Source organism: Corvus brachyrhynchos, unplaced genomic scaffold, assembly GCF_000691975.1.
Source record: "Corvus brachyrhynchos isolate BGI_N302 unplaced genomic scaffold, ASM69197v1 scaffold101, whole genome shotgun sequence".
Classification (NCBI taxonomy): domain Eukaryota; kingdom Metazoa; phylum Chordata; class Aves; order Passeriformes; family Corvidae; genus Corvus; species Corvus brachyrhynchos.
In genome coordinates, this window is record NW_008237239.1 from 16,832,748 (window position 1) to 16,860,470 (window position 27,723).

The following is a 27,723-nucleotide window of genomic DNA, read 5'->3' on the forward strand; positions in this document are numbered from 1 at the left end:
GTGTGGACCGCTGCCGGGCTGGCGCACGGCACATGGGACAACTGTGGGTAAGTGGCCCCAGGCCCTGGGAGGGAGCCAGGCCAACACTTGGGGCCTTCCCTGGAGGGGGCCCTGCCTGTCCCCCACGGCCGGGCCACGAGTTCCCACCCGCCATGGGCAAGCCTCAGCTCCTTGCCAGCAGCCAGGTGCTGGCACGGACAGACGCACCCCCCATGGAATTCCCTGGGCTGCTGTGCGTGCAAGCCCTTGTGGGGAGGGCAGAGGGCTGAGCTTCAGTCTGATCTACAGCAGGCCATGGAGCAGCATGGAAATGACTTTCTGCTTGCAGAGGGACCTGCGGACTCCGAGCTGTGATATCTGACTATGGCCTCATGAATTATTACTACGGCAACGTGGCTTATGACTATGGCATGACACGTGTCGTGGGTGGCACAGGTGCCCTGCCAGGAGCCTGGCCCTGGATGGTCAGCATCCAGCATCCATGGATGCCAGACCTGGGCCATCTGTGTGGAGGTTCCCTCATCAGCACTCAGTGGGTCCTCACAGCAGCCCACTGCTTCAACGACATCACGTAAGAAGGGGCAAGGAATGGGGACATCCCCACAGCACCAGCAGGCGCCCTGTTGGCAGCACCATCTGCTACTCCCATCCCCTTTGCTCTCAGTCAGCCCAGCTACCACGCTGCTCAGGAGAAGCCTGGGCTGATGCCAAGGCTTCCTAGCAGCCTACAGATCAACATTCCCCCACCCTAAGGCGTGGGAGGGCACTCACACCTGCCAGAGCACTGCTCCCTCTGTGCCATGCCACACAGAGGTCTGGCAGCTGCTGGGCTGCTGTGGTGCATGGCTCTGCTCCCTCTCAGCCCTCTCTCCATCTGCCTTCCAGTAACATCAGCATGATGTACGTGCTGATCGGAGCCACCCAGTTAACTCAGCCAGGCCCTGGGGCACAAATGCGCAGTATCAAGCAAGTGGTGATGCACCAGTACTACAATCACGGTGACATGAGCTACGATATTGCCCTGCTGGAATTGGACCATCCTGTCCAGTGCAGCCCCTACATCCAGCTGGCCTGTGTGCCCGACGCCACGCTGAGAGTGTCAGAGCTGAAGAACTGCTGGGTGGCTGGCTGGGGTGCCACTGCTGCAAGAGGTGAGCTCCCAAGAGAGACTCCTGAGCCAGCTCAGCACACTGGGGACACAGCTTGGGCTTCCCCACAGCAGAGGCCAAAGTCAGGCTGTGGGACGTACGCCTCTGCAGAGATGGACCTGCTCTGGTCCCCAAAGGCAGGCAGCAGGGACCCAGCACCCCAGTGCCTCTGCAGAGGCAAAGACAAGCCCTAAGGAACAGGCCCCCTCCAAAGTCAGGAGAGGAGAATGGACAAGGAGGTGCTTAAAGCTTATTCCTTGCTCTGCTCACAGCTCAAAAATCAAGCGATTACCTGCAGGAGGCCAAGGTCCAGCTCATCGATACTAAGCTCTGCAACAGCAGCGGCTGGTACGCAGGGGAAATCCACACCCACAACCTGTGTGCTGGTTACCCACAGGGCACCATCGACACCTGCCAGGTAGGAGCGTGCCACGAGCCCCTCAGCCCCCAGCAGCGCGGGCGGCCCGGGCAGCACCGCCCCAACACAGCCCAGGGCCTGCTCTGCCCGGCCACTCAGTCGCCCTCCCAGCCCCGGCTCCCCACCGCTGTGGGGGCTTCCCGCACACTCCCCAGCCACACCTGCTTGCCCAGGGCCCATTTTCTGGCCAGAAATCCCCAAAAGCCCAGTTAGTGTTCTTGGCAACCCAGAGATCCAGGTGCCGAATATCCATCCTCTGCACATCCAGGAGCCCTGTGCAGAGAGGACAGAGAGCACTACCCTTACAGGACACCAAGCCTCTTGCAGACGGGATTCTGGATGCTCCAGCCCCTGATGAGCAGAGCCTTGCTCTGCGTGGAATGCAGCTCTGGCAGGGGCTGTGGGAGACAAGCAGACAGCCCCAGTGCTGACAGGGACCACCCAACACCACCTTAATCCTGTCTGCTCCCCTGCAGGGTGACAGCGGTGGTCCTCTCATGTGCCAAGACAACAACGCTGACTACTGGTGGGTCATCGGAGTGACCAGCTGGGGAAGAGGCTGCGCCAGAGCAAAGCAGCCTGGAATCTACACCTCCACTCAGCACTTCTACAACTGGATCCTGGTCCAGATGGGCGCAAACACAGCTGGAAGGGCTTCTCCAACATCACAAGCCTGGAGTCATTTTATGACCGCCCACCTAACAACTCAGAAGCCACGGCCGACACGACCCCCAACTCAAATGCCTTGGCCAGCACTACCCCCCACTCATAAGCCATGGCCAACACGACCTCCCACTCATAAGCCATGGCCAACAGTAATCCCCTCTCAAAAGCCCTGGCCTACAGCACCCCCCACTCCTATGCCATGGCCAAAACCAACACCATCGGGTGAGGTTAGCTCCTGCCCATTTCCACTCAACAAGCTGGTAGAGTTTTTTACTAAGGTGAAGAAGCTCCTTCATCAGGTCCTTGGACAAAACACAGCTTGAGCAACAGGACAGACAGGATCCAGGGCACACTGGAGTGCACTGCAACCATTTGCTGCTGGGGCAATGCCTGCTGATCCAAAGGCAGCCTCAGTGTCATAAACCTGCTCTGTCCCAACCACAATCCTCTCCTGTGTGCGTGCAAACACTGCAGTTGATTTAGTTGTTGAAATAAAATTACTATGCTCAAAGTGAATCAGCTTTTCAGTGCAATTCCAACTCCTGGGCAAGGCAAGGACTGCCACACTCAGCACCTGCAGAAGGAGCCATTGGGCACAAAGGGACAGAGTGGCTCCAAAGAGATCCCCAATGCCTGGGGAGAGAGGAGAGTGCTCTCAGCCACCATGGGCTGCAGGAACCTGGTACATCAAGCCTAGCAAGGGGATAGGAAAATACTTTTGTTAAGGCTCCACTATTTGTTGAAAATTCCTACAAGACATTATACTGCCTCACTGTACTCAAGATAAATGCCTCCCATATTAACCATTTGTGAGAAGAGTGTTGCTTTTTTACAACACTGCTACTGCTCCCTCCTTGTCATTTCCCCCTCTCCTCAGTGGCAAAATAGGCATTGTGCTTTGCAGTGCAGATACCAGTGCTATTACTTGTATTTTTTCATTTATCTGGTCCAATTTTCACATCTCACTTGTGCCTGAAATGCCCTTTGTTCTCTAAAAATCCTAATAAAAAGAGGAAATGTTAGGGGAGAGAATTAAAAATCCCACACATGGAGCACACCTTGAGCTGTGACATTCATCAAGCATAAGCAAACCCAAGACTCCACACCTCGTGGTCGTTTGGGGATGAGGGAAGCCGAAGGCTCTCACAACCAAGCTGGTTGCAGCCAGCCTAAGCACCAGCCCCACCTCTTTATCTCTCACCCAGACAGCCCTTCCCACCTGGTACTGGTGTGGTAACCCCAGCTTCCCTCAGATCAGACCCCAGCTCTGGGCCGAGCCCTTCCTCTTCCCGCAGTACCAGAGGTGGCAGTCCCACACCTCCAGTGGTCCCTCACCTGCCTGGCTCAGTGCTTCTCTCCACCCTGCCCAGTCAGGGATGGTACATCCACAGCTTCTCTGGGCAACCTGTTCCAGTGCCTCATCATTCTCACCGTGAAGAATCTCATCCTTATATATGCTCTGAATCTACAGTTTCCATTTAAAACCATTCCCCCTGGCCCTATACCTACAGAACCTACTAAGTCTAAACCAAGTAAACCAATACTGTTACAGCCTTAATCAATAGCCTGCTAAAACACACTTGTACTCAGTGAAAGTCACCCTTTGCATTATGCCTAGTACCAAAACACAAAGCCACTGGAGGAAAAGGAAAAAAAATATTATGTCATGTATTATTCATGCCATGGCACAAATTCCACCTGTTCTCCATCTCAAGAAGTAACACAACCCAAAGCATTCTCCTGCCCCCATGCATTTAAAGCCCTTGCCCACTCCCCACACTGCTGCATCCCCCAGTAAACACTTCCAGCTTCTCATCCAAATCACTTACAATTCACACAAGTGCAATTTAATCTATGCTAATTCTTCAATTAATTCAGTATTCTGTTCTCCAGCATTCTAACCCCAGCTGACATGAAAAGCAGACACCCAGTTGTACATCGAGATGGCAGAACAGCTGAATGCTTAATGACTTAAGTAGTGCAATTCACTGATGATTATTAAATCCTAGAAAGGTTTCCAAAGTGAACTGTAGGCAGTTTCCCCACCACACAAGCTAAATGTGAGACCATGGGTTTTATTTTCGAATTAGTGGAAAAACTTGTTAATGTTTGATTTTCTTCAAGGGAAATAGATGGTTTCAACAGATTCTAAAAAAGCTTTGTTAAAAAAATCTTATTAGTCATGCCTTACTCAGCTAACACTTAGCCCAAATTGAGTCTGTTCCCTGGAGTTCTTCCAGCTACCCACAAGGCTGCTCTGCCAAACTGCCCTGTCTTGAGCCTGATATTTGCAAATCTGGTTCTTCCAATACTCTGGTCATCTGAGTGCAATGAAACCTTCAAAGAGTAGATTGTCACCTGTGCTCAGAAGTGCATTGCAACTTTTCATCCTCAACCCTGCAAAGCAACACTCTTGCTCATTGAAAATATTTACCAGGAATTCATATATATATATATATATAAAAATTTGGAACTAAGCTGATTTTTGTACTTGGAACCAAAACTTCACCAGTGCTTCAAAAATCCCCACATCAACTCCACTTTTTGGCAACCTTGGGAGCATTTGATGAGTACATTGTTGACAGTTCAGAAAGTAGGGCAGAGTTTTGTGATTGCCAATTACAAGGTTACACTGCACCCCTAGTTCTGCCAGGGTATAACCTATCATTAAAAAAAAAATAAAAACAGTAACCCAACAAAAACTCTCAACCACAGGAAAACCCTGTGGGTGATGTATTTTGAGTTGGTCTGTGGGATCTTTGGGTCACTGGAGTCGACTGCCTGCCTAAGAGTATTTGCAGCATATAACAGCACTCCCTCGAAATCATGGTCTGTCAGTTCTGATCGTTTACACCATCCACATAATCGCATAAATTGCTTTCACTTCCTCTTCACTGTATACAACTCAAAACAATCAAAGAACAGAGTTTGGGCATCATTATTCCTTAGCACAAACATGTCATTACATTAATTAACATATTAACGCTGATTACTTAGGGCTGCATATCATATAAGGGTAATCTATCCTAGAATGGTTTAGGTTGGAAGGAACTTTCAAGATCATCTTGTTCCAACCTCTGCCGTGGGCAGGGACACCTTCCACTAGACTAGGTTGTTCAGAGCCCCATCCAACCTAGTCTTGAACACTTCCAGGGATGGGGCATCCACAACTTCTCTTGAAAAGCTGTTCCAGGGTGCCTCACCACCCTCACAGTAAAGAATTTCTTCTTAATATCTAATCTAAAATTACTCTCTTTTAGTTTAATATAGTTTGTAGTCATTCCCCCTTGTTCTGTCACTACATTCTCTTGTAAATAATCTCTCTCCATCCTTCTTATAGTCTCCCTTCAGGTACTGGAAGGCCACTGAAGTTTGCAAAAATAGATTGTATAGAAGTCAATTTTACAAGTCTTCAGATAAGCAGGCAATGCATTGCAAACTTTACTGGGTTTCATTTTACTCGTTCAAGACAGGACATTAGGCTTTCTCTTCCCTGAATTTGAGTCCCAAACACAAAACCCACTTGTGCAAAACCTGATACAGTTCCTTCCAGTAAAAAGTTGCTACTAAACTTGCACATTTGTTAATAGAAGAACAACATGTAGCGAAACAGTAAAATCTCCACACATGACAGAGCAATCTCTACAAAACCAACATGTTCCACCTGCAAGCCATGTTCTGCTTGAAAGTATCACTGCAAGATGCCCCTGCCCAGAGATGGAGGGAGGAGGTCAGTTGTTATCCTGCCTGACTATAAGACACTGCTGCCTGAACTCACACTGTTTTGCTGTCTGTGGCATGGAATATCATCTACAGGATTTTTATGAGAAGCTGAATTCAGCATAATGTCTGCAAAAATGGTTCCAATTAAGTACAGTTAAAACAGTCGTAAGAAGCCCTTGGTTTCCATTGCACCTTGGAAAAACAGATTAGGAGAGGAAAAAATCCCAAATCTAAAAAAAAATCCTCTCTACAAAGACAAGAGAGTGGGGAACTCCATTGCACACTGGAACTGTACTCTTACCAGTGTGTTGAAGTCAGAACTTGACAGAATACTTTAGTAGTTCTTTGCAACACAAGCATTTTTCCACAAACACTTTTCTCTAATGCAATAGTGGTTTAAATAAGTGATCCAAACATTTATCCTGTGATTAATAACCACAAAGAGTTTATGCCATACATTTCAGTGACTCCATAATCACAAACATGCCAAATTCCTTTAGCTCAGGCATGATTGTAACCCAAACTAAAATGCCACAAGATATTAGCTTCACGTATGACATCAAGGAAAGTTACAAGTGTTGTCAGAGCTTCAAACATCTGTATTCTGAAGCATTTAATATTCAATGCATAGGAGTGGAATTCTGCATGCTGCCCACAAGAGTAGAACTGTTCCACTCTTACTTAAAACCACGCTGATCTCTCTCTGAAATTGCTTTAAAATTTCAGGAAACACAAGGCTTTGCAATGACATCAAGTCACCACAGAGCCTCAAGGTACGAGGTACTGTCTTTCTTTTCTGCCTCCATCTCTTTTATTTTTTCTGCCTGCCCCCCAAGTACATGTCAGTTTTCATTGAGAACTTCTATTTTGGGAATATAAAAGCAAGAGCATTTCTATGTTAGGGCCCAAATGAGACACCATCCAATGAGAGAGCACAAGAACATATCTGGAGAATAAAAATATTTTTTGGATTATACATGGAAGCTTCCATATAGTTCCATAAATTGATCCCTTCTACCAAAGCTTCATGGAGCAGCAGCATGGACAAGCATGATTCATGAGTGGCACAACTTATCAGCACACACCTTCTGTGTAGCCACACATAGGGGAATGAAATTGCCACTGAGTACCTGACTGGTGCACAAACACCTCCTTCTTACATCTCAAATCTGAAAGCAGAGATGTTTGAGGATAAAAACATTTTAAATTCTCAGTTGAAAATAGCTGTTAGTGATGTGGCTCAGAGAAGCACAGGTCAAGAGGTCTGCCCTTGGCCAGGCACCCAGCTGGGTTGAGGCAGGAATTTGCATCAGGTCAGGAAAACAGTGGGTTTGTGACTCACCTGGCAGAGCAGGCTCCACTGTTTGCTTAGGACACCCCAGTGAGTGGGAGGCACAGAGTAGCTCTGGGATGGAGGACCTGGGAAGGGAAGCACTGGAGTTAGACATAGGAGATGTTGAAAGGAGATAGAGGACAAACCCAAAAGAAACCAGATGTTGGTAGCATAACTCCTATCTACAGCCATCCCTTCTTCCAGTGAGCCGAAGGAGGGGCTGGGAACAGGAGCTGTGATCCAGTGCTGGCATAGGGTCACCTGGATGTTTATCCAAAAGCTGTCAGACTTATCCTTACACAAGGAAACACTTGGTGCAACACAGGGTTACACTGTTGATCCTTCAGGAAAGTGTGGAGCTATACAACACCAGGGCTGGCGCAGGGCTGCCCTGCGCAGGTTTGTCACAGTAACAGCAACAAGAAAATGTTCGCTACAAATTATTTCTTCAAGGCAGCTAAAGATAACAGACGCCTGAGACCTCCCTGAGACACTGACCAGGGATGTCATATATTACATGCCCAGGCAGTGCACACCTCTGTGTTAGTGGGGCCAGCAAGCCCGATGTTTTATGCCCTGCTCTTAACAAGAGGTGCTATGAGTAATGACAGTGACGAGAGGCATATGATGGACCAGAAGCATGTAGTGCCTGCAATGAGAGCACAAATCCTGGCTTTGTTTCCTGCTTGGAAATTGCTTGAATCTCTTGGAAACATTTTTGAAATCTCTTGAAAAATTAAAAAGTTGTTTCCATAAAAAGACTTCATGCTTTCACCTTAAGGAAGAAATAACAACAGCCCTCATTATTTCAATAAAAAAAAAATCTAAATAAAACTGTTTTAAAGGGTTTTGTAAAAGTCACTGAATGAGCATTTTGGTGATGTTTACCACTTCTCATGAACAACTACCTTAAAATCTTATTTCAGTGGTAAAGCTTAAGAAAATATGGCTGTCTCTTTTATTGTTTGGGGTTTTTTTCCTTAATGTTGGGCAACTTTTTCATTCATTCACTCCCCCTTAAGGCTCCTCGCAGCGCCAAGCAGCACCACCACCAATTTTCCGAGTGCCCACTAGAGGGACCATTTCCATAGGGCTCAGCTGCGCAGCAGGCAAACCTCTTTATCAGCATCCCCATCCCTATCAATCAAACCACGACACTGCGAGCCGCCGTGTGCCTTTGTGATGTTGAAAGGTAGTTATGGTTCAGCAACAGCTCAGCTACACGATGGGTGTTTATTTGCCTGGTTTATGAGAAGAAATTATTCGACTCAGTCCTTCAAGCTATTTTACATCTGCAATTAAAATTTACCTCAGAATAAAAGACTGCTACAAACTGGCATTGGAGCACAGTTAAACGAGGTGGGATAAATATATATGTCTACAGCCCACTGAAACAAATGGAAGGCTTGAGTGAAAACTCACTAAAGAGGCAGCAGCTCTTCATCTTGTAAAATTCCCAGTCTCCTTCAAGAAGTGTAAAATGCAAAAATTAGTCTCAGAGTCCCACAAGGGGATAAAGCTTCTGCTGTCTGGAAATTAAAGTGCCCTTAAGGATCTTGTTCACCTCGGTGCAGGCAGCACTGAGCCCTTGGATTTCACAGTCCTGTTTGTACAAACCTCAGTGCCAGCAGCAGGCACTAAATCATGGCAAGTCTCCTCTTGTTGCAGGGGTTTATTAAGTCACCCACCTAACAAACTCATGGGTGGCTTCAGCTTTCATTTGGGAGAAAGAAGGCTTCTAGTGCTCCTGGTGGGAGAAAAACCAACTGAAAAAGCTGAAGCAAGCACATCACAGAATTATGGAATCATTTAGGTTGGAAAAGACCTTTAAGATCATCAAGTGCAACTGTAAACCTAACACTGCCAGGTCCATCACTAAGTCTTGTCCCTAAGTGCCACATCTACATATCCTGGAGGCTAAGGGATCCTTCCCTCTTTACTGTGGCTGTTCAGCCTTGCAGGGCTCACAACATACCCAAGCAGGCAGTACCTCAAGCTGCTAGCAAAGCATGAATAGCCTCAAAACCACAACAAAAATTTTAAAATTAGATCAATGAAAGGGACATAAGAACAAAAAGAAACTGAAGGCAGATAAAAACTCAACCCAAGGACAGATTTTCTGTGCAAGGTGTGAAACACCAGGCATATTAAAAGATCTACTAGCAACTTTGCTATTGCTACTGATTTTTCAGGAGCTGTGCTCACAAGTTTTGGTGAAAACAGCTCTAAAATGAGAAAAATAGACCAGTTGTGAGGACTGAAATTGACCCTGGAGCAAATGGTTTGTTGTTTGTCCATACAGGGAGAGGTTGATCTCATTCGGGGCACTGGGGAATGATAACAACAGGAGGCAGGAATGGGTCAAGTGGATGTTGCCAGTGGCCCAGAGGTGATCTCTGGCCTAGGAAGACATAAAGAACCCATGGAGAGAGATAGCCCAGAGGCTGGTGCCTTCACTCAATGTGAGCACTGAATGGGCCTTGTTTGCAAAAAACCTGTGCGTGTCAAGGGCATAGAACCATTTATAGCATTCAGAGATTAGGAGAGTTCAGGGTATACAATCCATCCTTACATACAAAGAGCGAATTCTTAAAGGCTGTTAACCACCCCATAAGTGAACTCAAATCATAAGGTGAACCCAATGGCCACCAGGAAAGGCTGATAGCAGAGCAGCAAACTCACTGCCACCAGATTGCTCCAATGACTTGCACAAATGGGCTCCGGGATCTGCGTCATGGATCCGAATGGAACTGCTGTGTAGGCAGAGTGTTTGTCATGACATCTTGCTGTTTGGTAGAAAATGTCTCATTCTGCCTCTGCTTTGCTGGTCTTTTTCAGCAAACAGTAACTTTTTTTTTTAAGAAAGGCTCCGCAGCATTGATTTCTAGTTGCAAATCCCTACACCACGTCTCCTGGCTACAGCAAAGTAATTTTCCATTCTTTCTTAACATTTATCTACTCAACTAAGAAATACTTCCTGCAAGGGAAATCACTTCCACTTTAGATTGGCCCTGATACTGTGCTAGATAAATTTAACATAGAGAATGGTCCTGCATGGTAGAAAGAAGAGCCTCCAGGGAAGACTCAGAAGCGGTGGTGTGTCCTGCAATCAGAAGATGCATGTAATTTGTGTCCAGGACATTCCTTTCCTTGCAGGGAAAAGAGGTCATATTTTATGACTGGCCAGTGATACTTCAATAACCTATAAAGAAAATCAGATATGTCCGTTGTAGAGGAGAAAGTGCAATGGAAAATTCTTGTGTATTACAGTCATGAGACCTATTGAGTTCAACTGTTAATTATCCTGGGTGAACTTCTCTTTAGTTTCCATGTCACTCACTTTTACTTAAAATATCTCAAATGTTAAAATGTGGGTACCTGTGTCACAGGCATTGCTATCTTTGTGCCTGCATGCAGGAACGGTAACAACTAATCTGCTATTTTCTAGAGCAGAAAAGAAACAAGGACTTGTTGCATATCAGGGAAGAAATGGCTAAAAATTAATTTCAACATACTGCAAGAAAATATATTTGAAGTACCCATAATTAAACAAACTGGGTTTGGGATGGGGGGTTTGTCTGGTTTACTTTTTAACTTATAATTGTGCTTGGCCTTTGGAACAGCCAAGTTTTCTCCCAGCTTGGAGGTAGGCAGCCACAAGCAGAGGAATGTTCAGAAAAATAATTTCAAAAAGTTTTTGGAGGAAGGGTTTTAAATGAAAAAAAATGATATAGCCTTTAGCTAATATTTCTTATACTTCTTCCTTAAGTAATTCCCAGACTTTGAAATACTTTTTTTCTACTCTGTCCTGCTTTTTAATACTTACACCTTTATTTTAGAGAGACAAGCACTGTGGTCTTCTCTGTGGTAACCAGTGACAGGACCTGAGGGAAGTTGTGTCAGGGAAGGTTTGGGTTGGATATTATAAAAAGTTCTTCACCCAGAGGGTGGTTGGGCACTGGAACAGGCTCCCCAGGGAAGTGGTCACAACACTAAGCCTGACAGAGTTCAAGAAGTGTTTGGATAATGTTTGCAGGGATTCTTTTGCATAGGGCCAGAAGCTGGATGACCCCTGTGGGTCCCTTCCAACTCAAGATGTTCTGTGATTCTATGACTTGGAATATTTTACCACTTTTACTGTGGAAAAGCTCTCACTTTCTCTGGAAGTTCGTTCTTCCAGTCTTCCCCGCACATTGATCTTAACTCCATCATCCCTATGCCCCATCAGTCTGCTGGCAATTAGTGATCATTAGTCTGCAGCAAACAAATATAAAATAGCCTTCCTAGGACCATTTACATCTCCTAGATTTTAGTCACATCATGCAGAAATGTATCTTGAAAATGCTTTAACTCAGAGTTTAGTGGTAAATGGGCAGATATCTGAAAAAACCCTGTACCCTATGGCAAAGGGGAAATGAGTTCTTTCAAGCAATCCTCTTTGAGACCGAGATCTAATTTAAGAAAGACCACCTTGGCTGATCCATTTATTATGATTTTCAGACTTGAAATTTGTTGTGTTCATCTTAGGTATTTGCAGCACTAGTTTTCTTCCAATAAGTGCTATTTTAACACCACCCATTTTCAGCCCACTAATAACCAGAATGGTTTATTAAATACATTATTAAGTAATCTTGTAGGCTTCTGTTTGCTAGGTATAATGTTGCAAATGAACTCACTAAAGGATATTTTTTCTGCAGGAGAAATTTCACTAACTAGATTTTTAAATCATATTTTGGAGGAAGATCAGTACTGTTCAGAGATCTTCCCTTATATACTTTAAACCTTGCTTCATATTTCACCTGAAAGACAGCCCTAAGGTCACTGGTTTATTCATTACAATTTCCTTGTATGAGGAATACTATGTCACAATGTACTTGTTAGCCTAAGACAACCAGCACCAGTCTCCTCCCCTATGCTGTTTCATCTGTTTTTATCTAATAACATCATGAAATATTTGGGTTTATTACTTTGGGATTGTTTGTACTGAACACACATAAATGCTGCTGTTTTGGGAGGGGGTCTTAGCACACAGTAACCTGAACAAATTGAACAAATGCATCCCCTGCAGTACAGACTTAAATGAAAGGATGAGTCAGGAGTCCAGCAAGAGGTCCCTCCCACATCCAAAAAAACCCAAAAAGCTACTTCCCAGTCTCTGGGACAGCAACGTGTGACTCCCTGTAAGGACCTCAATGAATTTGGATCTTCAACAGGCTGAATTCAAGCAGTGTTAGCAGAGACCTGACTGCCTCTGTAGCTGAAGTACTGCAGATGGCAATGAGACACAGGTGACAGTTTAGCCTGCAGCACCTCAAATCACGAGATGAAAATGAAGAGCAAGGAGGAAATACTATGACACCTTGCCCATCCTGGCAGAGGGACAGCAGCTAGCACAGTTCCAGGTACCTCGCAGCCTGCTCCATGCTGCAGCTCCTCCTGGCAGCACTGGAGGAACAGCAGTGGTATCAACAGCGCAGCACTGCCAGTCTCAGTTTGTGTGCAGTTGATGTAGAAGGGCAGAGAACCATGAGTATATTTAGGAGTGGCAATGAGAAGAGAAAATGCTGGTTTTAAACAAGTGGGGAATGCTATTGTTTGCAAAACACTGGTAGTTCAAAAGCTGTAGATTTTCCTGAAGCCACTCTCATAGCTGCATTACAGAAAATGTAATGCAGCTATGAGAGTGCAAATGTAAATTACTCTTTCTTCTGGCATAGGAAGGCATGAATCAGTAGCAAAATGGAGCTTCACTGGCAATATGATTCATCTCACCTTTGACCACCACTTTCTGTCTCTTCTATGAATCATTATTACAAATTATTACTGACTCAAGAACGAACTCTTTGTTGAGCTCAAAATCCCACGAGTCATCAAAAACTTTAACTTTGACCACGATCCAGTACCTAGTAAACTCACTAGGATTTTAAATCTATTGCCATTGAGATTAGACTTGTTACTGAGAATTCGAGATACTGTGGCGCAGACCCTACCTTGATTTATTCCAGCATCAACCAGAATTATTTCCATTTGCAGCATCAATATGAAGCCAGAGCAAGTGAAAGATTTAAGTCAATACAATATTTATCAGGCCTGCATCTCTGTCTTTTGTCACAGCAAAGAGAGCAACACTTAGAGCCAGGCTCTTACATAATGGCTCTGGAGATTATGCTGATCTTCAAGTCTAAAGGTGAAGTCTGACTCAGCCCTCTATCTTCCCACCATTTAGTATGAATTCCCATATGATTTCTCTGTTTTACTGACATCTCACCTTCCCCCAGGGGATTTTGGGCATATATGGGAGATGGGGACAAGAGATAACAGTCACCCTCCATTCCTCAGAAATAAACCCAAAGTCTAAGCAGGCCACTTTTACTGTCTCTCAAGCAAGCACTGAACTGGACCCTGCTTAGTTGCATCAGGCCCAGACAGATTCATGTGCAGCCAAAGGCTTCACTAAGATAACAGCAATTCATTCATTCTGTTTTTTCCTGTTGAATGAAAACTAAAGTGTGATTCAGTATACATTAAGTTACTTTATTCCATTCTGAGATGCAAGAGTTTCACTGCTGCTGTAGGGGAGGGCAGCTCATCAGGATCATGCAAGACATGTGAGGGAATTACCACGTAAATGTATAGTTCTCTTACACGGAACAGCTTCTGATCCCTGGGCAATGTAATAGAAGAGGTGCATGCTTTCAAAAAGCAGGCTAGGTTGTTCATTACTTGCTCATCAAGAAACCCACACAGTTTAAAATAAATGCCTAAGTTGTTCTGTGTACAGCTGACAGAAAGGAGATTTCTGGCTGCACAGTGTGATAAGCAGATAAGAAACAAAGGAACTGCTTCAGGCAGATAATAACATTCCTGATAGTACAGACCTCTGCTCCCAGACAACTCCAGCACGATTTCCATAAAAGTAAACGTTGTTACTTTTCATGTAGGACTTCCTGAAATACTTCTTGGAAAGCATTAATTGAATTATATTGCCAATCTAAGACCTACAAAAGGATATCACCCCTGGACTGCCACAGGCCTGTGACCAAGGACCAGATAACTTCCTTTTTCAAACCACAGGTGAAGCACAGAGCTTGATATAGGCACCAGGACTGGGAGCCAGTCTGAGCATTCCTTTCAGAGCTGTAGACTCATTAACTTCTTAGCCCCTTTATTAAGCCTAAGCTATTTATAGAACCATTGAAATCAATGAGTCTGCTGATTAAAATAGAGCTACATGCATAAATCCTGATGTACTAACTTGTAACTGGATTCAGTATCACTAAAGCTGAAGTCAAGACAAAACAACAAAGAAGGAGCAGTAACACATGCTCCTGACATGCTTTTCACCATAGCTAGTTTAGCTAATCACACCAAACACCACTGAAAGCAAAATTCACATCAAAAAATTCTCAAATCAACCAGAAGTTTGAGAATTTGGTCTACATTTTAAACTCTTCAGGCTCAGAAGTGCCACCCATTTTATGTTTCTAGTACATCTGGCAAAACAGGGGTCTGACCTTCATTCTCAGGTGCTCTCCTAGTAAAGAAACAATTAGTAATATTTAGAGTAATAAACTTCAGGATATTTCTATATAGATTAACATTTTTAAATATTTACCCCCTAGTATGTGATCAAACAGGACTTCAGAGGGTTCCTTTACTATGCTCAGCTGGACAAACAAAAGTCAACCTCATTGACATACTCTTATCACTGAAAGCCCGAAGGAGAGGGGGAATTAAAAAGAAAAGAGTTGAGAGAAGGGAGTCATTGGTTCAGCCAGTAAAAACAAACAGCCATGATGGGTGCCACAGTGGAAGTTCATGAGGTTCAGTCCCACAAGTCTTGCAGTGCCCATGATCTCAGTAAAGGTGGAATCACCAGTCCTCCAAATCAGCTGAACTTCATTTTTAATTAACCACCAGTCTTTCAAATCAGCTGACCTTCATTTTTAATTAATCAGATTGAAAGGTTAAGGGCCTGGAATCTTTGCTCAAGATCTGTTAGATTTCTTTTCTTTAGATGTATAATGGCAGTCAAATTAGTCAGAATTGTTTAATCATTCATACAAGAAAAATTGCTTATCTCAACAGAAGTGCCCTTGTTATCACTTTGTAAATACAGTTGTATTATTCTGGTAGAGGATAACAGGTTCAAAGCTGTAAACCTTGGAAATCTTTCACCATATGAAAGGTTATTGTAGGCATTTACTCATAATGTCTGCTTGCTATCATGACAGTGCCAGTTCCCCAGGGGTCAGCAGGTTTATGCTAAAGCACATAGTGCTGAGTGTAGAGCACGAATAAACATCTATTGTCACTGAACCCAAACACCCTCTTTTCTTCCCTGCTCTGAGCAACAAATTAAGAACAAGAGATACATGCAAGTGCATTCTTCTTGGCCTTATGATCACCCCAAGTGCTCTAAAATGCTCTCAGTGTCTTGAGAAATATCATGCCTCAGAAAATGCTCTGGGTTTTTCTGAGCACTCCTGCTGGAGGCAGATGGACCAAAGTGGCAAAGGCAGGAATGGGTTGAGCACAGGTCAGCCTCATGGCAGGCCCAGCTGGCTGCAGTCTAGCTAGCCTGGTCTCAAATAAGACAAAAAACAGATTTACAAAAGAGGTGGTTTGTCAGTGCTGTGGATGAGCAGGAACTCAAGGATGATCTTGAGGTTATCCGTGGTGTTTGCCAAAGGGAGAACACTCGTCAGCTGGAAGGAGCTTTGTCTTGGTGTCACTGTGTGACCCTGAAGGTGCACTGCGGAAAAGAGTCAAGCCAAACACTTCCCATACCCTTGATTTTACATAGTCTCCCACAAAATCTTTGAGGATTCACAAGTGTTTCCTTAAGCAGCAATATTGCAGAGTATCTTTGTATTGATTCTCTTCTCCAAATTGCTTGGAACTAGTCACCACAGCCTTTCTTTTCATGTTAGTGGTGGTGGAAGTAGTAGTAGTGTTAAAAAACACTTCAACTTAGCCACAGTAACTAAGGTGGGTTTTCGCATCTTCAAACTTTCTGACCCCTTGACAGTTCTGAATAAAAAAGAGAAATTTGGCCAGCAATGTATATTCAATATCTGGGTCTAGGTATACAATTGAACAGCAGTTCTGTAAAAAGCAGGTTAGTTTTGAAGCTGGCTGCACTTTCAAGCCCCAGACCTGGTCACTTCGAATGCCTCCCTTTTAGATTTTTTGCAGGACCAAGTTAAGAAGGTCTCCAAGCCGAAAGACAGCAGCTGCAAATTGGGCAGTGTCATGCTAGGGAGGGAGAGATTGGCAGCCCTGAACAGATGGGCAAGGAAGAAAGGAGATTAGGGGGGCCCTGGATGGCAAGGGAGAAAGCATCTGAGAAGAGCAAGCAGAAGGAAAGTAATCAAAGGGATTGGACAGGCCAAAATTTGGAGTCCTCAGATAGAGGCAAGGTGGAGCAGGGCCCATGCTTGTGGAGGGTGATAAGAGCTGGTCAGATTGTGGCTGTTGCCACCAAAAACCTCATGTTGAAATAGTAACTACCCACTGAACAAAGGACTAGGAAGACTTTTCCAGGGGGATTGACTTTATTTGTCTGTCCATGCCCTCTTCCTTTCTTCCTGTGCACATCTAGTAAACTTTTAAAGACCACCTTTGTGCTCCTCTCTACCCAGATCAACCCCAGCAGGGAAAATCAGTGTGAACACCAGGACAATGGAAGTCCTCTTTTTATGCCTCTGCCCTTGACACAGCTTCAGTACCTAGCAGAAAGGTGCTTCATACAGCTGGGATCCACATGGCAGTGCTCCATAATGGTAAAGAAAATATACCAAATACACTCAAAACCCTGATTCTAGGTGCTGGCTGTTTCTGCCAGGCAGACACACAGGTAGTTAAAGGACAGCTGTGATGTCCTGACACACTGAATTGGTCCAGTTTAAAAATGATAAGCAGGAAGGAGACACCAGAGAGAAGATATCAGGGATACCCAGTAAACTGTATTTGTATGGCACTGTGATTAAAGCAAGAACTTGCATTTGCTGATACATGGTAATAAATATGGCCATGTATGGTCAGTATCATGTGTGTGTGCCTACATATGTGTGTGCATGCAAAAATAAATACATGCATATATGTCAATGTGCCCTAAATATGAGACATTTCTCCACTTCATCAGACCCACTGCTGCTGGCACTTGCTGTGGAAACAACCTCCATCCTACAAGACACTCCATACATCTCTTCCTTATGGATCCTTGTCCTGAAGCCACATTTGTCCAGAATATTTTTTGCTTTATGTGTGTCCCATATGAAGAAGGTTGCCCTGACCCACGCAGCGCAGGCTGGACAGAGATGCTGGATTCAAAGAAGGCGCAGGCACGCTGCCAAACACTTGGGCCAAGTGAGCAACTGCTTTGAAAGACCTCTGTGAGCCAGGCTCCTTTTTGTTCCCCTCAGCCTCCTGTTGCTGCTGCCTCACATGATTATTCTCTGGCCAGGACACAAAGTGCTTGGAGAAGACAGTGTTTGTCTTTCAGAAGGGAACTTAACGTGTTAGTTGGGTTGCAAATATAAAATAATTTGCAGAAGCCTTTGACTTCTGCCAGAAATAATACATATATACATGTGCAGGAACCAGGAGGAGGTGGGGGTGATTGCCCTGCTGCTCCGTGGTCCCTGGAGATCCCCACTGTAGCCAGAAAAGTAAATTTTCATGCCCTTAAGGTGGCAGCTGAGTCGCTGTGAAACCCCTCCTTGCCGTGCTGGCAGCCCAGTTCCCTGTCACGTGGAGAAGAGCAGAGCACAGGGACAGATTTTCAGCTAGTGAAAATAGCCAATATTTCCCTCTAGCCAACACAGTTCTGCTTGCTTCCACCAGCAGATAGTTTGCTCCTGTGTTCCTGCATCAGGAGCCAAATCCCTTTGTTCTTGGGCTGGCAAAGAAGCACGAGGACATTGATGCTCAGTCTGCCAAAGGCAGGCTTTGGGAATAGCCTTCATGTCAGCCCAACCACTAACCCAAAAAGATCAGTTTCCTTCTTGAAGGAGCAATACCCTGCCTGACAACCAGGAGGAAGCATAATCCATTTCATTATTTGTAGAATTTCACAGCTCTTAGGAGAATATTACTTTGGGATCTCTGCTTTTTCTTTTTCCTTTCTTTTCAGTACAGGCACACAATGCCAGCATATTGGCATAAAGGTTGGGCCAGTGTTACTTCTAGGGGTAGATGGACTTGCTGTCATTGTGAGTGTAAGGAGCTGGCTGGTTAAAACGAGATTCCATATTTCATATAATAAAGGGCAGAGGCAAGTAGGAGTTACTGCAAACAAATGAAAAAACTGTATGCGGAGACAATAGGAATCAAGGGAAATTATAAAAAAGCTGCAACACATTTTCAAGGAAGTCACTTCCTTTCAAATACAAGCATCATGAGTAGGAGGCAGAAAGATGCCTACACCTAAGGTGCCCACTTCTAGATGACCTCAGAAACTATGCTGGAAAGCACAAGTGACACTCCGAGAACAGGGTTTGTAGGGGCCGCTGAGGGAGCTCCCCAGGCTCCCACTCTTCCCCCTCTGAAATCCTCAGCAAAACCTTCTCCATCATCAGCTGAAGTTGTTTGTCCTGGGGGATGCATGACGTCCCTTTGCCACAGCACAGGCACAGACGTGCAGAGCAGATCCACAACAGGTCTTCTCCCCCAGAGCTGGCCTGGCTGTGGGTGAGAAGCAGGACCCTCCTCCTCCTCAGGAAGGGCTGGGGAGCAGCTCCTCTGAGCACCACGCAAAGGCCATGGGGCCGAGATTATCTCCGCCTGTCATGAGCTATCAAGCTACACCCAGACAAGAGAGGGCTCACTGAACACTCACACTCTTAGAAATTACACACCAGAGAAGTTCATGAGTAGAAGGGTGTTCCCCAGATGGCAATGTCAGCAAAATCATTTGGGGGCAACTGGTTGAAGTGTGCACCAACCAGCACAAAGAGCTGCAGGTACTGTGCTGCTGGTGCGTGTTTTGTCACTGCATAGACCCTTCACACTGCTGGGCTCTTAAAGCCCAGCCATAAGAAAACACTTTCTGTGACCAGTTTGGGCAAAGGAAACTGGGATATGCAGAAAGGCTACCATCTCGACTTCATACAGCAGCTCTGAAAAGAAACAGCTAATCAGAGTGCTGCTCTGCAAGATGTCATAACATTCACTGAGCTGATTTCCCATTTCCTGTAGTTCTTCCTGGTTTACAGCTGGTGGATCAGCTCATCCACATCAGATGCTTTTTACAAGACTGATTTTTAAGGTGTTCATTGAAAAAAAGTTGCTTTTCTACCTCTTGAATTATGCAATCCTTTGCTTGCAAAATATTCTGTCCTCTAGGCTGTGGACCTACTGTGTCAATGACTAGTATAAACTCATCACTGGGTCATTTCCCCACACATACCCTGAAGCCTCTTACCATAGTTTTGTTTCCACCTCCTCACCACGGGGTGGTCAGCAGTGTGTGGTTAAACAGACACAGAGTTTATTAAACATGAGTGAACACTGAAAAAAAAAGTAAGAATGTCCTAGGACCAGAAGGAGGTAGAGCAAAGGGCAGTGTCATATTGAACGTGCCACTTGCCTTGCACCTTTCATTTCCAGAGCAATGCAAGGAGCTGGGATTGATAGCATTATCTGCTGACTGCACTGCTGATCAGGGCAGCCTCTCCCCTCTCAGCTTGCCCTGTGCACTGATGCAGAGGAAACCTTTCCACCCTTGAGCCCAAGAAACCACCACCAGCCTCATCTCCTTTTCTACCTGCAGGTCCTGCTACCTTGCACAACAGAGTGGAGGCTCGGGGACCAAGGGCCTCGCCAATATTGGCAAATTAAACCACAGCTGGGAATGAACCATGATAATCTGTATTAGTAAGGTGTTCAAGTCTTTCACAGACCATGCCAATTACTGCTCTCCATGCCCAGGTACAGTCCAGAGTCAGGGGCCTAATCTGAGCTGGTCATGAGCAGGGAGCCACCCTCTCCTGAAGCGAGCACTATCTTCCCAGCATAGGTACAAGCTTTTGTGTGCCGGCTGCTCCCTGTGCCTGGGAATAACCCCAGGTATAATTAATTGACCAACATACAAGTAGTTGAGAATAATTCCTGGTTGTTCAAATGCCTGTTATCTGTATTGACCAAGATATGTGTTTCTTTCATCAGGCAGCCAATGTAACTTCAGCAGAGACAAGTTCAACCACAAACCTCCGGTAGCTCTCTAGAGAGCTGATGGTAAGCATTGCAATTATGCTTTTCTGGCTACCATTTTATAGCAAAATAACTCTCTGTCTGTAAAATATGACTAGGATTCAACAATAAATTCCATATTTGAATCAGAGAGCAAAGCTTGTGTCCTTGAAGAGACAGAGGCTTACTCATCCCTGAAGAATACCTCATTAGCTCCCACTGGCATTTCATTGCACATCTCCTACTCTGTTTTACTGAACCTCTACCTTGTCCTAACTGGAAGATTCAGTAACTTCCCCCCAGATATATTCTAAATTTGCCAGACAATTTAACTGACTCTTCATCCCCCATTTGTGATCACTGCTATTTCCTCACTTCTTACTACAGCTTTGGGTCAGAACAAGATCTCCACCAGATCAGAAAGCACTTGCCCTCAGCAGATAGACATGCACCCATTTGTGGGGAATCCATAGCAGCCACCTAAAACATCCTTGCAGAAGGGTATGGATTTAAAACTGCACATTTGGAAGCAGAACAAACTGTAATTGCAAACATATAACATAAAATGCGTAAACATTTTGCATAAATTAATATTGAATGCATAAGAAGCTATACAAATTGTGGACTTTTTTTAGAAGCTGTTTTAAAAGCACAGTCTACCACATCCAGCCCAAACTCATCCTATTTCTGTGACTTCTTGGAGCGTAGAAAAGTATCAAAACAGTAGCAGCCCTCTAAGATGGAAAAATACCTTCTGCTCCAGAAAGACTGAGATACAAAATGAGGGCCTCTGTATAGAGAAGTCCTTGAATTTCAAGTGCTTTATGTCAGTCTGTGCAACAGAGAAACTGTTCCTAAGGTGTCAGGATTAAAATCACATGGTCCAAATCTATCAGCCCTTGTTCTTCTTGTCCTAAAACTGTTTTTTTTCAACAATTATTGATCAGAGCATGATCTCATATCTTTGTAAAATAATCCCAGGATTGCTTGGGCAGCATTGCTGCAGTAATTTTCATGTACAACCAATAATGGTTAGGCTAAACCCTCAACATTTCTTTCTGTTCATAACTTTTTTTTTTCTCTTTAGCATATTTTCTCTCTCTGTAAGGAAAGAGGAGACCTGGCTACCCTGGACAAAGAGAAGTCGGAGGTTCTCAACAAAATCTATGCCTGTCTCACCTCTGTGCCAGGCAAGAGAATGGAGCAGATTCTCCTGGAAACTATGCTAAGGCACATGGAAAACAAAGAGATGACTGGTAATAGCCACCATGGCTTTACAAAACAGAAATCATGCCTGACAAATTTGCTCACCTCCTGTGACGGGGTTACAGCTTTGATGGATGGGACAGAGCAACTGACACCATCTGCATGGATTTTGCAAAGTGTTTGACACTGTACTGCATAACATGCTTGTCTCCAAATTGGAGAGGCATGGATTTGATGGATGGATCACTCAGTGGATAAAGAACTGGCTGAATGGCTGCACGCAAAGAGAGGTGGTCAATGGCTCATTGTCCAAGTGAAGATCAGTGACGAGCAGTGTCCCTCAGGGGTCAGTACTGTAGTAGCCAATACTATTCAGTATCTTTGTCAGTGACATGGACACTGGGATAGAGGACACCCTCAGCAAGTTCACTGGTGACACCAGGCTGTGTGGTGCAGTCAACACGCTGGAGGGAAGGGATGGTATCCAGAGGGATCTTGACTGGCCAGAGAGCTGGGCCGCTGCAAACCTCAGGAAGTTCAACAAAGCAAAGTGCAAGGTCCTACACCTGGGTCATGGCAATCCCAGACACACCCACAGGCTGGGCAGAGAAGTGATTGAGAGCAGCTGTGTGGAGAAAGGCTTGGAGGTGACGGTGGATGAAACGTTCAACATGAGCTGGCAATGGGTGCTTGCAGCCCAGAAAGCAAAGGAAATCCTGGGCTGCATGCAAAGCAGCGTGGCCAGAAGGTCAAAGGAGGTGATTCTCCTCTCCTCCACTCTGGTGAGACCCCACCTGCAGTGCTGCATCCAAATCTGGTGACCTCAACAGAAGAAGGACATGGAGCTGTTGGAGCAAGTCCAGAGGAGGTCACAAAGTTGATAGGAAGACTGGAGCATCTTGCTTAGGAAGACAGGCTGAGAATGTTGGAGCTGTTCCTTGAGGAGAAGAGAAGGTTGTGGAGAGACCTCATAGCAACCTTCCAGTATCTGAAGGGGGGCTGAAGAGAAGCCTGAAGAGAGGGACTCTTCCTCAGGAACGGCAGTGATAGTACAAGGAATAATGGGTACAAATTGAAAGAGAGGAAATTTAGGTTAGATATTAGGAAGAAATTCTTTACTGTGAGTGTGATTAGAGACTAGAACAGGTTGCTCAGGGTGGTTGTGGATGTGGAGTTCAAGACCAGGTTAGATAAGGCCTTGAGCAACCTGGCCCAGTGGGAGGTGTCCCTGCACATGGCAGGGGTTTGGAACTAAGTAATGCTTAAGATCCATTCCAACCCCTTAACCTTCTATGAATCTATGTGTAATTTTAATTTTGTCAGGAATGGCTTTAAAACTTTTTCAGTTCTGTCTTCCAATCACCAGTCATCCACCATCTACAAGCCGAGTAATACCAACCATGCACACGAGCACAGGCAACGTATTGGCCAAACCTGAGCTGCATTTCTTATGGAGCATTTATGTAACATCTGCCACTCAGACACACTCAAAGGACTTAAAAAAAACAAACCAAGCACCATGACCACAGCCTCCTTATTGATTATTCTTAACAAAGTAAGTAGGGACATGAACAACTGGAGAATTGGACACAACAGGGTAGGGAGCAGATGGCAGATACTTAATACTGATGCTAAGAAGACAAACATATGAGGGCATCTCTGTGACTGCTGTTCCAAAAACGGCACCTAAACTTGTAGTGTTAGACCTCACCCCATTTCTAGCACACACATTCAGGTCATGAAACCCAGGAGTGAGAATCATAATATACACGTTCAACTTTCTCCATGTGGCAAAATGCAAGGCTGCTTGCAGAAGAAAAGCTTTTGAGTGCTGATCCCCTTTTCTTCTAAATACATACAAAATTTGCAACATTAACAAGCTCACAGGTTGAGAACAAACTTCACTCATGCAAAGATCCTAAAATTATCCAGTGAGACACAAGCTCCCTATTGCTAGCAAACATCAGGCTCAGAACAAAGGTTTATTTAAAAATACACTTTATTTACAAGACATTCAAACTTCATTTTGATAAAAATATAGCTGTACATAAAACCTTAAGTCATTTCTCACTAATGGTTATTAAAACCCCAGTGAGATTCAGCAATCATGGAAATTACATTTTGGCACATTAAATCACATCAGGAACAGAAAAACTGGAGGAAATTTTTAAGCAACACAGCTCCATAAATGTAACAATCTTTTACAGTGACATCCTCACATCAAGGTATCACTGTTCAAATAAAGTATTTAACATAGAAAGTGCTTCCACTGTACAGCAGAGTAAGTAGTAGAACCCATAGGAATGTTCATAGCTTTTGAATTATCTTTCACTAAGCTTTCCCCCAAGATGTTAATGACCAAGGAACCCTCCTGATTTCACTTTACCTTCCCACGTTTAGAAATCAAACTTTCTTAGGAAGTTGATTCAGTTAGAGTGTTCATAAAGAATTTAAATATACATAAACACATGTGTTCCTACCTCAGGATGACTACTTAGATAACACTTCTACACAGACCACACTACACAAAATAGTCCTTGGATTAACTCACATCAAGCCATCCATAGAACTTGGATAGTGAACTTCACTTTGGGAAAAATTCAGGTGCTGCTGTGATTCCTTCAAAGTTCAGAATAAAAGGGAGTATTCAGGACAATAAGCATTATAACCAGGAATGGGAGAGGGAAAGAAGAGGAAAAAGTAAAAAAGGGCAAAAATTGGTTTGCAATGGTAAGGTGTGTTTAACATAGCAAAACCAGAAAGTGGGTGTATTTTAATAGAGTGCAAAATTTAAACTTACACATAAAAATGTATTTCTAAACTGTATTATTGGTATACCACCATGACCAGACTATCAAAACCATCCTGCTTTTATTGAAGAGACAACGAAAAGAACATTAAGAGGAAAAAACCCACACTTGCACGATGAGTCAAAGTAAGTATTGTAAAGAAGACAAGGAAAAGGTGGTAAAACAAAGGCAATACTCCTGACAATAGTAGCAGTTTTCTTTATAATGAAGAGCAAAGGCAACGCCTACATTTAGAGAGCTACAGAAGAAGAAAACATTAAAAATCAAATTGGCACTTTTGGCACACAAGAAAAGGTGAAAAGAATTGATTCTCTTTAAGAAAAGGCACACGACTGATGAAGGCCAGTAAATTGCTTTTGCTTTCAATGTCATGTTAACTTATTCCAGGTTTCACTTTTGCTCCAGAATGATCTGGCAAGCCTAGCAAAGGTTTCATCATCATCCTACTAGGTCACATGTATGACTGGCTATGGATCACATCCACAGGAGCTGGACAACCAGTTGAAAGTCACATATAATTTAAGCAGATTTCCTTTGCCACCAGCAGCAATGGACAGAAAGGGACAATCATTGCAAGAGAACATGAAAGCCATGAGAGACAATCACAAGGCAGTGGTTGAAGGGGACAGAGCAGCACAATCAACCTGCATTTGTCAGGGAGGCAAACAAAGCAATTCAGCTAAAGAGGCCAGAACAGAGCTTTTATGACAGTGCAATAGACTACAAAACTGAATTTAGAACAACTGCCCATAGATAAGGGCTAACATGGAAATATACTATATCTCAAAATGAGGGAAGCCTGCCTCAACAGAATTAGAAGAGATATGCCAAGAACTGAAGGGAAACAGGCCAATACAAAATACACACTCATTGGAATGGAGTCTCCCACAGAAGTAGAGAGGGGACACACACTACAGGAGAAAAATATTTTGTTACTGAAAGGAAGGCAAAGATGTTGGTCAGAAACCTTGGTTGAATACCCTGAAAGTCCCAACATAAAAAAAAAAAAGCAAGGTTTAGCTCATAAATAACATAGCTCTGTTGGTTTTGCTTGCTTAAGTAATAAAGCAATTTTAAAATCTGTTTGTTTTCTGGATATGAAGATTTCTATAAGCTTAGTATTTTCCCATTTATTCACAAGCAGCAGTTACAGTACATTCAACCAGACGAGAAAAAAAGTTTAAGGATGTTATTTCATTGTATTTTCAGATTACAACACTTTTAAAAAAATTTAAAAATACATAGCCACGGTTTTAACACTGGAAGAATAAAAATTGCCCATTTTGACAAATGCCCCAACATCACACATACTAGTTTTCTTTAATCCCAGAGTAAATACTGCCATTCCAGCTTTCAACCATTTAATAAAATGTGTGTGTGTATATATATAAAATTACCTAATTTAGGATATAAATGCATAATTATGAAAGGGTGCTTGTTTTAAAGGATATCTGTGAAGAAAGTTCTCCCACAGACTTTGTTGTTATTTTGGGAGCTTTCTATTCCAGTTCTCAAAAACACAATAAATACATTTTTCATTTACATCAAAACACCATCACAGATGAAAATAAAGAGGAAAAAAAAGAACAGAACAAAGGGCTGTCTTACTTCACAGCACATGCTTGTAAAAGACAGAGCAATTCTTATGATGTTTCCTGATTTACATTAGCTGGTGCAATAACTGCCAAGCAAGATCCTGCTGCTGCCAAAGGAATCAAAGAGGCTGGAGGATCAAGCTCTTAATTATATTAACAAATAGGTTAATTTGTATAATACAAACTTACAGTGAAATAGTATAAAATGTCTTAATTCACCCAAAAATTTGTTTAAAAGGGGTAATTACGATTCCAGAAATGTTCTATTTAGACTGGAATCACTGCTTCAGTAAATACCACATTCCAAGTAGTAAAATATCATTCTGTGTTTTAATATCAATTGAATTATTGCAATCATCTTTATTAATAAGGAGTTGGCTGCTTTTAAGCCATCCTTACAAGGAGGTCCCGGTATTTTCCCAGCCCAGGCTGGAAATCAATTTGCCCTTTCTGTTAAGGTGTCACTGAGGTAAAGACACCTCTATTTCACAAAGGTGTCCTTGTGAATAAATGGATGAAATTGCCTCTCCAGGCCACACAGACCACTGAAAGGCTGCTTTTGCCAGCAAAATGTATTTGGAATCTTCTGGATCTGATCTGCATAGCCAGGGAGACCAAGCACTAGACTCAGTGTGGATTGGGTAGTGAGTCTTCTCTCCCAGAACCCTGTGGAATGCACCTGAAATCCAGCACTGGTGACAGGGCACACATCACCTTGTTTTCCTTAGAGCACCCCTGCATACCTTCAGAAAGAGCAAGCAGCAAAAAGATAGTGAACTCCTTCACTAAATACGCTTTGAGAGACACCTTTGGGCAGGGGGAGGAAAGCCAGGGCAGAGGGTAAGGTTCAGACCTTTAAAACCAGCCGAGAAGAAATAATCAAGACTAAACCAGGAAAAATTTCCTGGTTTAATTTTTTTAAAGCTCCCTCTGAGTGATAATACTGCATATGAGACTTTAAAGGTGCTTCCTTAATTAATACAATATTAAATTATGCCTTAATAATAGAATTTCAGATTTTCGACTGTTCATAATAAACACATTAGCTTATTTATTCAGCATGAATAATGACAGACTCAGTGTCAAAGATAATGCAATCATCCTGCGCAATGATGAAATAAGACCATGGCTCTTAGAACTTGTGTTGTCAGGAGAAGGATAAAAAGAATTTGAAAAGACTGAGTTGTACAATCACAGCAGTGAAAAAGATAATAGTTATTTGGATGACTGCCTGCATTTCCATTTGCTAGAGTCCATACAGACAGTGCTAGTAGGTATTTATTTGCTTTCATGAAAGCAGCCTACTCCTTAGCACACTCATCTATGATTAAGCTGGGACTCCAATATTATTTGTGGAGAAGCAAGACCAGCTTCTGCTCTGTCCCTAAATACAGGAGTCAATCAAGAAAACAACACAAGTCAAAATTCCTGAGTGCTTCCCCTTAGATACTCTTAATTTCATTCACAAACCCCACTGGCCAGAAGTGTTACTGTGAAAAATGAACTGTCCATGCAAAAATGGGGTTGAAGGATCAGTAAAGTATCTCTACTGAAGTCCTTTGTAAATGTACAGTACTTCAGCCCAGTACAGTCATTAACTGGCCACAGAGCTTTTAAGAAAAAGCTCTCT

At 43.8% G+C, this 27,723-nt stretch overlaps 1 protein-coding gene and 1 long non-coding RNA gene across 5 annotated transcripts in view; both read left to right on the forward strand.

Annotated features, from left to right (window-relative positions):
• The window catches only part of LOC103612817 (acrosin-like), a 215,346-nt gene that overhangs the window by 5,903 nt on the left and 181,720 nt on the right, over nucleotides 1–27,723 (forward strand). Inside the window, exons 1-5 of one of the 4 annotated variants that reach the window (XM_017730049.1) lie at nucleotides 14–47; nucleotides 329–571; nucleotides 886–1,151; nucleotides 1,421–1,566; nucleotides 2,043–2,728. The exons of 2 other annotated variants lie outside the window; for them this stretch is intronic. In XM_017730049.1, the coding sequence (XP_017585538.1) occupies nucleotides 372–571; nucleotides 886–1,151; nucleotides 1,421–1,566; nucleotides 2,043–2,555 (1,125 nt within the window). In that variant the 5' untranslated portion in view covers nucleotides 14–47; nucleotides 329–371 and the 3' untranslated portion in view covers nucleotides 2,556–2,728. Of the gene's footprint in view, nucleotides 1–13; nucleotides 48–328; nucleotides 572–885; nucleotides 1,152–1,420; nucleotides 1,567–2,042; nucleotides 2,729–27,723 lie in introns of those variants that run through there. One more of the 4 variants, XM_008630529.2, reaches the window with a different exon arrangement.
• Nucleotides 22,485–27,723, forward strand: part of LOC108445612 — a 12,678-nt gene continuing 7,439 nt past the window's right edge. The window contains exon 1 of the long non-coding RNA XR_001860546.1: nucleotides 22,485–22,780. This is a non-coding gene — a long non-coding RNA (uncharacterized LOC108445612). The remainder of the gene's footprint in view (nucleotides 22,781–27,723) is intronic.